The sequence below is a fragment of the Vombatus ursinus genome, unplaced genomic scaffold (genome assembly GCF_900497805.2).
Source record: "Vombatus ursinus unplaced genomic scaffold, bare-nosed wombat genome assembly UNPS02005659.1, whole genome shotgun sequence".
NCBI classification, from domain to species: domain Eukaryota; kingdom Metazoa; phylum Chordata; class Mammalia; order Diprotodontia; family Vombatidae; genus Vombatus; species Vombatus ursinus.
The window spans coordinates 20672979-20684865 of NW_020945437.1; the positions used below are offsets into that span (position 1 = coordinate 20672979).

Genomic DNA, 11887 nt, shown 5'->3' on the forward strand with positions numbered 1-11887 from the left:
GCTCTGGTTGTTTTCTCAGGCTCAGGGGGTACAGAGACCTCCTGCAGGTAATCTCAGGAAGAACTGCAGGAGCTACAGTATGCTCTGCTGGCACTTCTAAGGAAAGGGGGAGGAGACAGTGGGGGGGCCATTCATCCCTTCCATTCATTAGAAAAGCACATCTGGGCAAGCTAGTATTACAATATAAAACACTAAATTAAAAGTACTAAACACCCATGGGGTTTATATGTATACACTAAAATAGAATTTTTAAAAAGAAAAGTCAAACTCATGTGTAAAAAGAAACCAGAAAGGGAGAAAAAAGAAGAAAAAGGAACACAAGGCAGGTAAAAGCCAACTCTCAATTATCCATGCTAATGTAGAGAGGAGGGAAAGGGAGAGGTCAAGCAGATTAAAGAAACCCATGACATTTTGGTAATTAATTTTTACCTCCTCCACCAAACTTTTGCCAGGACTACTGACTAATTTAAATTTCAACTCCTCTCCCTTCCCACCCTCTGACTAAAGATACTCCCAAGCAACAAAGTAGCTAAAAGGTGGGCAGCATAAGGAAGTGGGGAGGAAAGGGAAGGAGAAGGAAAAGCAAGGAGACTGGCTAATTCATACATTGAATAATATGCTCCTGAATAATTGAAAGCTATAATTTTGAATTTTTAAATAAAAACAAGTAAAAGCCTGAAATAATAATAACCTATTTGCATACCTGTAACTTGGTCTCTCACCCAAATATAAGGATAAATTCATTCTTTGAAGGGGGAAAAAAGGAAAAGGAGACTAAATAAATGTTATCCTTTAAGTATGAAATTGATGCATCAACTTAACGACTAGTTGTCCAAGAACAATGCTACCAAGATTCTCGTTTTATTTGAGAGCCTTTGAAAGCTATTTTTCTTCACTTTATTAACAATCATATCATCTTCCTATTATGCATTCTCAAACTAAGAAGCTAGCTCACTAACCACTGTTTGAAAAGCATTCCAATTCAAGTTTATAGCTTTGGAAAGAATGCATTAGTATGTGAAACCATGTCAGTGAGCCAATTAAATGCAAAATGTCCCCAATGAAAACATTCAAAATTTCTATAGTGCACATTTCTCACGTACCTCAAAGTGCTAGTAAATCCTCAGAGCATTACTATGTAGTAAAGCAGTACCACCACAAGAATCTGAGCCTCAGTTTACCTATCTACAAAATGTGAATGACCATTATGGTCATCAAGATTACAGGTTAGGAAAAATGAGAAGCAGAAAGTAATATTTCTAACTAATTTAAAACATGCCGTTTAATGGCTCACATTATATTGCATAGTAACAAATTAGTTTTTCTTTCTTTTACATGAAAATTATTAATTAAAAATTAAACACATAACACATGTATTTCAGTAAGCATTTCTTACTCTTAAAATGGATGTGCCTCTGATAAGTGTCCAAATGAAATTTTTGTATATCACTTCATATTTTTCCACCGCCTTAAATCACCATTGCCCAGTGGCCCTACCTTCACCCATGACTCATCTTCAGCTGGCAACAGCCCCTACAAACCATGCCTAAGCCCTGCCCTCACTCCACTCCCCAATACCCTCTTAGCAACAAGTTCAAAATTTAAAAACATTTAAAAGCACAAGGTATGTTACTTGCTATAATATTATTTTATGATGTGATTTATCTATTCTATAACTTCTGATTTTCATAAATCCAAGTTCAAATCTCATAAAGCAGAGCACCCCACACCTAACAAATAAGAAAATATGTTGACTACTCGACTCAAATACCAGATAATTTGTATTTCCTACTTATACAATACTATGCAAGTCAAATCCTATTACAGAAAATGAAGGAACCATCCAATTTTGTATGCAATGAAATTCAGCTGAATTGAGCATTATTCCATATAAATGGGCTGTCAGTTAAAGCTTAAAAATCTCAAGTTACATGGAGTTTTAGTGCAATAGGATTTAACCTGGATACGGTTATTTTCCTGATAAAATACTGATAAACATACTAGATAAACAACAGTGAAATACAGTTTCAATTCTGTAGTCAGCTTCCCTGAGTAAGTGAAGACATTACCATAAAGATAAAAAGACTCAGGTACCTACTATATAATGGGAACACTGTTCCCTAGCTGTTATAAAAATTATGTGTAGTATGACTAATAGCTTACTTATGTGCAATTGTTGTTAACCGTTCATCATTTACTGCTCTCCGCACTTCAGCACGGTGGCGTTCTGTTGAGATGCTGTCAAAAAAAAAAAAGAGTCGTAGAATTCCGCTAAGCTGTTTCTTATTTATATTTATGTTTTAAAGCAATACCATAGTGATCAGAACCAAATCCTCTTCCCCTCCCCCACAATGAGATTTCTCTGCTACAGACAAACAGGATGCCAACCTGTTCCCTAATCTTGGCCAGCAATTTCTTCTTGTCATTGTGAATTCATACAGGCCATCTGAAATGCAAGCCCCAATCAGCAACACTTGTTGAAATCTTTTTCTTCTTCAAGGCTCTGTTTGGAAATTTCCATAAAGTTTTCCCCAATCTCTAAGTTATCTCTTTCCTTCTCAAACTGTCCTGGAACCTTTTATAAGGCCCTCTCTTTTAGGTCTCTGACACTATAATCAATCAACAAACATTTATTAAACAATGTTTCAGGAACTGTACTAAGCACCGAGGATACACATATAAAGCAGTAATTCTGTCCTGAAGAAGCTTACGTTCCAATGGAGAAGATATCATACACACACAGAGATATATACTGGATAAGGACAGAGCACATACAAGGTAACCTTAAGAGAAGAAGGCACTAACTAGCAGCTGGGAAGCCCAGCCAAGGCCTCCTGCAAAAAGTACCATGTAAGCTACTTAAAGAAGCCAGGGAGTCTAAGAGGTGGAGAGAGAAAAGAAAGCATTTAGGTACAAATAGCAGCCAGGGCAAAGGCATGGAGAAGGGAAATGGAGGTATGTGTGCGAACAACAATATGGAGACCAGGAGGGCTAGACCAGAGAGGGGTGGGAAGGAATAATGTATAAGGGCATAGGAAAGACAGGAAGAGGCCAGGCTGTGAAGAGTTTTAAACACCAAAGAAATTTATATTTGATCCTAGAAGCAATCAAGAATCACAGGGGCTTATTTGGGAAGGTGGGAGAAGAGGAGTGGTCACATGATCATACCAGCGCTTCAGGACAATGACTCTGGCAGCTACGTGAACTGTAGTGAGGAGAAGCTTGAGGCAGGGATACTAAGTAGGAGGCCGTTAGTGTTAGTATTCCAGACAAGTGATGATAAGGACCTGAATAACAGTAATGGCTGTGTAAGTAGAGACAAGAGAATGTATTTGAGAAATGTATAAACTGAGCAGATAATGCAGAGTGAGAAGGAGAAGTCGAGAATGACATCAAAGTGATGAACCTGGATGTATGACAGTGCCCTCAATAATAATTTGAAAGCTCTAGGTTTGGAGGGTAAGTTAAAAGTCTTACATTACTCTTATTGTGTAATTGTATTTACTCTATTAGCTATCATACATACTCTATATAGCTATTATAAGCTCCTTGAGTGCAAGGACTGTCATTTTTTTCCATCTTCCCAACCTCATTTTCTAGAACAGTACTTTCTACATAATAGGTGCTTAATAAATGTTTACTGAACTCAAGGCTGAAAAAAGTACGTGTGTATGAGTGTGTTGCGTTTATACACACACCTCTGTGTGTATACACTGGGAGAAAAGAGTATAGGTTCATTTCAGGTTTTAGACAATTCAGATTTGGGGGAAAAAGCAGACACTACTCTGACCAAACAAGTCAATGATCTAAGCATAAAACAAAAAGCAAGTTTATCCTAAAAAAAGGGAAAAGTTAGGGGTTGCATGAAAGGAATTAGAACCAAAAGAAATTAAAGCAAAGCAGATTTCAACTTAAATTATGGGAAAACTTTCTAACAATCACAGCTTTCCAACAATGGAATGCACAGCTTCATGAGGTGCTGAGCTCTTCACTGGCAGAAATCTGATAGAAGTTAGAACTGAAAGGAACCTTAGAAACCACCTACTCTGACCCATTTTATAGAGAGGATCCAGAAAGATGAAGGTGGTTTGCCACAAGGGTGATTGAAATATTAAGAATTAGAGACTAAGGCTCATTTCCCACACCTGAAACCTAGCAGTTGTGTTGCCCTAGGCAAGTCCCTTCATCTTCTGAAATCTCAATTTTCTTTTTGGTAAAATGGGGATAACAGGATAATGGGATATACTGCCTAAATGGTAAGGTTGTGATTGGGAAGCATTATAGAAATTAACATGTCATCATCATCATCACCACCACCACCACCACCACCATCATCATCATCATCACCACCAGCAGCACCACCACCATCACTATCACCCATAGTTCCAGTGGTAGTAACAAAACTTGAGATTTGAATACAGACCCTCCAGCTCCAGAAATCCAGGTGTGGCTATCATTACACCACATTACCTCTTTGTTCAAGGGGAAGGGAGATGATCATCTAGTGGGAAGATTGTGAAGATCCCAACTACTCTAAGTGGGAAGATGGGCCACCAGCTCAGAGAATATTCAGTTCTATACCCAATGAAAGAAGGATTTGAGAGACTAAGACATTGTACCTGCTTTTAGTGGTAGGAATCTAATCTATATGGTAGGAATCTATGGTTCTCTGCTCTAAAAACTGACACCAGGATAATAACATCTTACTCAACTCACTGGTTGTTTATCTTCTGTGCCATATCATATTACTAATTTTTAAGTGTCCTACTGATAATAAATAAACAAATACAAAATCAAGACTGAAAGACTAAACAGATTACATTTCACAAATAGTCTAATAACTAAACTATTCCTAAAACTGTCTATTGTTGGTGATGAAGCTGAGGAGTGAATTAATAATATCCTCAAGTTCATGTAAAATACAAATAAAAGTTACTCTCATTTCCATTGAAGAAAGAAAAAAAATTGTTATAAATTTTAGGAAGATTTTAGTTAATAGAAAATTTTCTGACAAAGAAATTGGACTATATCAAGATAGGTTTCAACAGAATTACCTTCACCATAAATTGTTTAGCTTATCTAAGAACAGTCCTAACGGGTTGCAAGGAGACAGACTCTGAACCAAAGAATCTTACTCTCAGAAACCGAAACCCTTTTGTCACTTCGGTCAACCAGCTTGAGTTGGAACCCTCTTGATGACACCATTTCCCTTCTTGAGGTCTCAAGTTTCCTCAACCATAAAAGGAAGGACTCAATTAGATGATATTGAAGATACCTTCACATTCTATATGCTAAGATCTTCAAACAAGTATTCATCTAGACCTAGTCTAAACATCGACCTGAGAGGGAATTCACATCACTACCTGTAACAGCAGCCAGTCTGATTTTCAGAAAACTCTTAATTGTACAGAAATTCTTGCTTATACTAACCCCAAGTCAGGTTCCCTGAAACTCCCATTGATTAGGTCTAATTCTGACCCTGAGAGACACACAGTCTACTCCCTCTTCCAGGTAACAATTCAATTCAACAATTATATACTAAGTGACTAACCTTCCAAAATTTCACATCATACACTCCACATTATTGACAAACCGACCAAACGGTTGCTACCAAGTTTAACATGCCATCTCCATCTTTCAGAATTCCAATCTTCCTTCAAGGTTCAACTCACATACTGCCAACTTCTCTATAGAGCATTCCTTGATCATATTTCTTTCTCCCTCACCACCACCACCAACATCGATGCCTAATGCCTGCTAAACTGAATCCTAGCTCTGGAATCATCATCAAATCAATACCACAAGTGCTACTAGAAAGAATATGCCCATGTGGTGGCCCGTGCCTGCAACCTCCGCTATGGGAGGCTGAGACTGGCAGATCACCTGAGCTGCAACAGGGTTAAAGTCAGCTGGGTGTCTGTACTAAGTCGAGCATCAGTATTGTGAGCCTCCAGGAGCAGGGGTTCACCAGGCTGCCTAAGGAGAGGCAAAGTGGCCCATGTCATAAACAAAGCAGATTAAAGCTTCCAGAGCAGTGGTATTGGGCCTATGAATGGCTGTTGTACTTCTAGCCTGAACAAGACAGAAAGGAGGAAAGAAAGGAGTGAGGGAAGGAAGGAAGAAAAGAAGGAGGGAAAGGAGAAAAAGAGGAAGAGAAGGAAAGAAGGAAAGACTGTATAAATATACTCTTTGATGGGTCCACTTACCATCACTTTGTTTTTCCAAACCAAAACACTATTGCCTATATATGCTATCATCCTTTATTAGGATGTGAGCTCCATGAGGACAGGGGCCATTGTTTCCTTCTGCATGTTCAGCACTTAGCACAATGCATTGCATATAGTGAATGCTTAATAAATATTTTCTTGTTAACTTCATTCATGCTTTGCCTATTATGTACACAAGGCACCATGCTAGGTGCTGGGGAGTACCCAACATGGAAACGGTCAGTTCCTGTCTGAAAAGTTAACGACATATGCCTTTTATAATTATTATATTCTTCCAAGTTCTCTACTTCAGGATAAACATCCCTAGATTCTTCAAATGTTCTTCACTTTGAAATACCAAGCAGCTATGATTAGATATCATTCATCTCTAATTCAAATATCACGATGCATTCCAACGAGTAGTCAGAATAGTGCTAGATCTACAGTCAAGAGACCCGAGTTTGAATTCTGACTCTAACAGTAAACAGCTGTGTGGGAACATGTAATTTAAACCCTTTGGAGCCTCAAGTTTCTTATTCTGTGAAACAGGGCTAATAATACTTGATCTACCTCATAGAGCTGCTGCAAGGAAAGCACATTGTAAACCTCAAGGCAAAGGACCTGGGCTTGATCACTAGTTCTGCTCCAGGCTCCCTACTGTGTGATCTTGGGCAAGTCCCTTAATCTCCCAAGGCATCAATTTCCTCATCTGTAAAATGAAGGGATTGGACCAGGGTTGGACTAGATAACTTCTAAGGTCTGTTCTAGTCCTCAAACTATTATCATATTATCTCCTGATGTTACATATACTCTTAGTCAAAAACAACCTCTACCATTTGCAGCCAGTCTAGATTAGGGGACATCTCAGCCCACCAAATGTCCTATGGACCTAACAAAAACCTGCCTCAATAAAGGCTCTGACTTGGATGCGACAGCCGCATGCTGTAACAGAAAGAGGACCAGGTATGGAATCAGAAGTCCTAGGCTGGGATCTTGGCTAGCACTACTTGTCTGACCTTAGATTAGTCACTCCCCCTCTCTGAGTGTTTCTTTATCTGTGAGGGGGCCGGACCTGATGATCTCCAAGGTCCCTTCTAGCTCAAAAATCCTATAATCCCATTACTAATCAACATTCCTACCAGAATGCTGGCCACAAGCCAAGACTAGAATTTGAGACTCCCTTAGCAGCACCAATAATGTGAAAACACAAGAATTTGTTTCACAAAGTATTTGGGTGGATATTACAATTAGTTATAAAGCTTATCTAATATTATTTTTTTTATATTACTCTGAGTGTGAGCTCCTTGAGAGCAGGAACTGTCTTTTACCTTTCTTTATATCTCCAAACTTAGCATAGTGCCTGGCACTTGGCAGGCACTTAATAAATGTTTTCTGACTGTAATGAAACCTGAAAATGAAAATCTGTTTCACATTTAAAGTAAAGATATTTACCTAAGAACTTTTGAGAGTTCCCCAAGAAGATCTTTCTTTTCCTTCGTGAGGTCCCCCTGTGCCCGCAGGGCACTGATAACTCCAGCATATGCCTCCAATTCTAGAAGAGGAAGAAACCAACTTTTATCATAAATTATTAATGTTTGGAATTCAGTAATGTGTCCTATAAAATTTCACTGCAAGAAGCATTCAAATCAGCAACAAAGCCAAAGGAAAGTGTCTTTAAAGTAAAAACTCCCAAATTGCTAAAATATCCTAAATAAACACATATTACTTCATCTTGCTGTAAATGACTCTTGTTCAAGTCTCAGGCATAAACACACTTTAAGGAATAAATCTGGAAGGAAATATTCCACTTTATACAGATATTAAAGCCAAGACAGCCAAGGTATCAGATTCAATGACTGAGTAACCAGTAAGGCAATTCAATTCAGCGCAAACATTTATTAAACACCTATGTTCAAGTCTTTGTACTAGGCACTGGGAACAAAAATGTATGAGATACAGAGAGAAAGGGGGAGAGAAGGATAGAGAGGGAAAGACAGAGGGAAAAGGGGGGAAGAGTGGTGGGGAAGGGAGAAGATGGGGGAAGGAGAGACAGAAGAAATTATTTTCAGGGATTGGGGGAGGTGGGAAGAGAAGGAGCTAGAGAAGACTACCTGGATAAAGTGGCATCTGAGTTGACCCAAAGGAGGAAAGAGATTTCAACAGATGGAAACTGAAAGAGACTATTCCAGACAGGAGGGAAGATCATAGGCAAAGACACAATTGTGGGAGAGGGCAGAATGAAAAAGAAACAGAATAATCCAGTATGGATAGAATAGAAAAGGAGAGTAGTAAAAGATAAGGCTAAATGGGTAAACTGAAGCATGGAGAGTCTTGACTGCCAGAGTCAAGAGTTTATATATTACTTGGTAGGGAATGGAAAACCACAGAAGATTTTCAAATAGAGGAACAACATGATGTAAATGGCACAAATGAATATAAATGAACTGAAGAGGGGACTGGCTATAAGCAAGTAGTTAGGAGGCCATTATTACTGTCTAAGCAAGAAGTGACGAGGGTCCATTGGGAATGAAAAGCAGTTGGATTCAACAGACATTTCACTGATTTGCCAAATGAATGGCTCTATGGGATGAAGGAAAGGAAAGAGTCAGAGACGGCTTCAGGCTGATAATCCTGGGAGGATGATGGTGCCATTAAGAGACTATATGTCTGATGCTACAGAACTCCAAAAATTCCAAAAATGCTCTGATAAAATGAAAATCTCACAGGGGCATTCATTCATTCATTGGTCTACCTGCAGATACCTTTCTAAGTCTTGCCTAAAAATGCATTTTTGTGCAGTAACAAAAGCCCTCAGTAGGTATGGTTTCTAGATATGACTTTGCTGTATGACCTTGGGCAAGGCACTTCTCCTCTCAGGCCCTTAGTCTCCCCACTGATATAATTAGGGGTTGGACTAGACCATCTCTAAAGATCTTTCCAGGTCTAACAGTCTATGATTCTAAATAATTTCATCCTGTTCTTACTCCCTCTCATCTGATGGCAGAATGAACACCAAAGAGAGAGACTATACTGCATCCTCTGCTTTTCTTAGATTAGGAGAGCCTGAATAACTCTCCGAGACAAAGTCTGCTATACCCTAGTGCCAGGCAATTTCATTTTACCATCCGTCCATAGAATGAAACAGCATAAATTTTCATTTTCTAATTTTATTTCAGAGATGAAAGGGCACTTAATGATCCCCTAGTCCATCCCATTTATTCCACAAATGGAAAATTGAGGCAGAGGGAGGTAAAGTAGGATACAAACATAAACAAGATAACAGTTTTGGGCCTTGAAGATTTTTACATTCCAATAAGAGAGGTAGACATCCACACAGAAAACAATGGGCACATAAGTGCCCCAAGAAAAGGTACAAATAGAAAGAGCAATTAGCATGCAATGAGAGCAGAAAGTTTCTGGCTGGAGAATTTAGTTACTTTTAGAGGGGACAGCATTTGAGTTGAGCCTTGAAGGGTGGATAACATTTCAACTAGCACTGGTAAGGAAAAGTATGATGGAGACAAAACAGAATATGCAAGCAAAAGTAAGCTTTAGGGTGTGCCAAGTAGCCCAGTTTTACTGTAGAACACAGTAGCTATAAATGAGATTGAAAGGTAGGTTGAGCCAGATCTGAGACGGGTCAGAATGTCAAACTAAGGAGTTTGCATTTTATTCAGTAGTTAATGGGGACATCACTGAATGCTGAATAGGAAAATGACATAATCACAGTAATGAATTATGTAGTAAGATGAACTGGAAGGATGAGTAGAGTCTGGTAGTATGGAGACTAGAAAGAATCTGTGAAAACTAATAAAGACCTAAACTACAATGGAATAGAAAGGAGTTGAATTTGATACTATGAAGGTTTAAAAAAAAGCTAGGCCTTGGCAACTAACTGGAAGTGTGGATACTAGGAGAACAGGAAGAATCGAAGACAACTACAAGGATTGAATTCTATATGATTAAGAGAATTCTGATACAATTAGCAGAAATGGGGGAATCAGAAAGAAGAAAGTAGAGAAGGCAGATGAATTTAGTTTTGGACATTTCTGAGTATGAAGTGGCTGAGGATCCGCAATTTAAAGAGAACAAAAACAGTTAAATGCTGCCAACATTTCCACACGGTTTAATCCTAACTTCATCATCATGCATAGAAGCAGCCCGAGGAACCTCACACAAAGCCAGAATACTAATTTCAGTTAAGTACTCCAAGTCATTCCCTCTTCGTCCTGTGAAAAATTCCAGAAATCTACCTGTACTATAGAGCCTTCCACTGTAACACCATGATTTTTCCCACTTTTCCCCACACTGTTTGGTTATGTCTGAGGAGTGCCATTATGGGTAGAGAATCCAGGGTACAGTTATCTATTTTCTATTGCTATCATGGTTGCCAAACTATCTTAAAGTGTTACCTCCAAAGACATGTAAGTATTAGTTGGCTTATGAAATCACAGCATAAACACATTATGAACTAAATTGTTATTAGTGTTTATATTACAAAGCCCTAAACATTTTAATTTATACAAATCAGCCATTTAATTACACTGCAGCACTCTACAATACTGAGTTCTCTCTCAAGCGTGCTTCTTTGGGTATCACTTAAAATGCATGGATTGGAGAGAGGGGAGAATTTACAACCCCTACAGGTGCAAGAGAAAGAAATTACCTCTCAATTCATTTTAACTGAGGTAAACTTGAATTTATTATCCTGCATTAAACTTGATTTTAATCAAAGAAAAGAAAGCTTATTTTAAAATTACTGACCATTAAAATAGTGCTTTTCTTTTAACATTTCCAATGGAACCCTAGTTTTTGAGAGCAATGAAAAGGTTTTCATTATTATGATAGTAAGCAGAAGAAGGAGGCTGGAGGTAGAAATGGCTGCAAACTCTTGCCGGGTTACCCTCACACTTCCAAAAGCAAAGATCACCTATTTATAAATGACATTGTGCTCTAGGATCTGCTTTCTTTTGTTTAGCCTCTGCTGGCACAGATCTAACTGTGATTAGGGATAAGTTTAGAGTTAAAGGTCACACTTTTATATTTAATTTTAATCTATTGATGCAAAGCCAAAAAGCCTTTAAATCTCAATCTGATCTACTGCTGCCATCTCATATGACAAATTTTTTACCATAGCTGTTATTTGTTCATCATCATTAAATGAAATAAATGATTTTAAATTGTGAAATAAAATGTGATTTCCAATGTACACCAAACCACCACAACATCAGTATAGAGCATTTATCAAGTATCTGTGTGCAATGAAGGCTGCTATACCTAGCACTGGGAATGCAAAGATGAAAACTACCAATGTCTGTGCCCTCAAGGGGCATACAGTCTAATGGAGTGGAGTACAACACGTACATAAACAAGTATGACACAATGGAGAATACGATGGAGGCAGAAGGGAAATCAAAACAAAATTCTCTCAGGAAAATGTGAGTAGTCAGATCACTTTGATCTTGGGGGAGGAGGGTACAGAGGAATCAAGGAAACTTTAATAGAGGTGGTAGTTGAGAGAAGCATTTCAATAAGTAGATATGAGAATATGTTCAAGGCATGAAGGGCAATGCCACAATGCAGTTGTAAAAGAAAGCAGGACAAGATTAAAGAACATCCATAAAGTCCAGTTTGGCTAAAAGGGAGCCTGTAGGAAGGAGAAGAGTAGGCAGTTTAAACCT

At 38.4% G+C, this 11887-nt stretch overlaps 1 protein-coding gene across 1 annotated transcript in view; it reads right to left on the reverse strand.

The window, feature by feature from the left end:
• Positions 1-11887, reverse strand: part of EMSY (EMSY, BRCA2 interacting transcriptional repressor) — an 82422-nt gene that overhangs the window by 66825 nt on the left and 3710 nt on the right. The window contains exons 3-5 of the mRNA XM_027848089.1: positions 7659-7758; positions 2164-2238; positions 704-745 (exon numbers count right to left, since the gene is read on the reverse strand). Of these exons, the coding sequence (XP_027703890.1) occupies positions 704-745; positions 2164-2238; positions 7659-7758 (217 nt within the window). The remainder of the gene's footprint in view (positions 1-703; positions 746-2163; positions 2239-7658; positions 7759-11887) is intronic.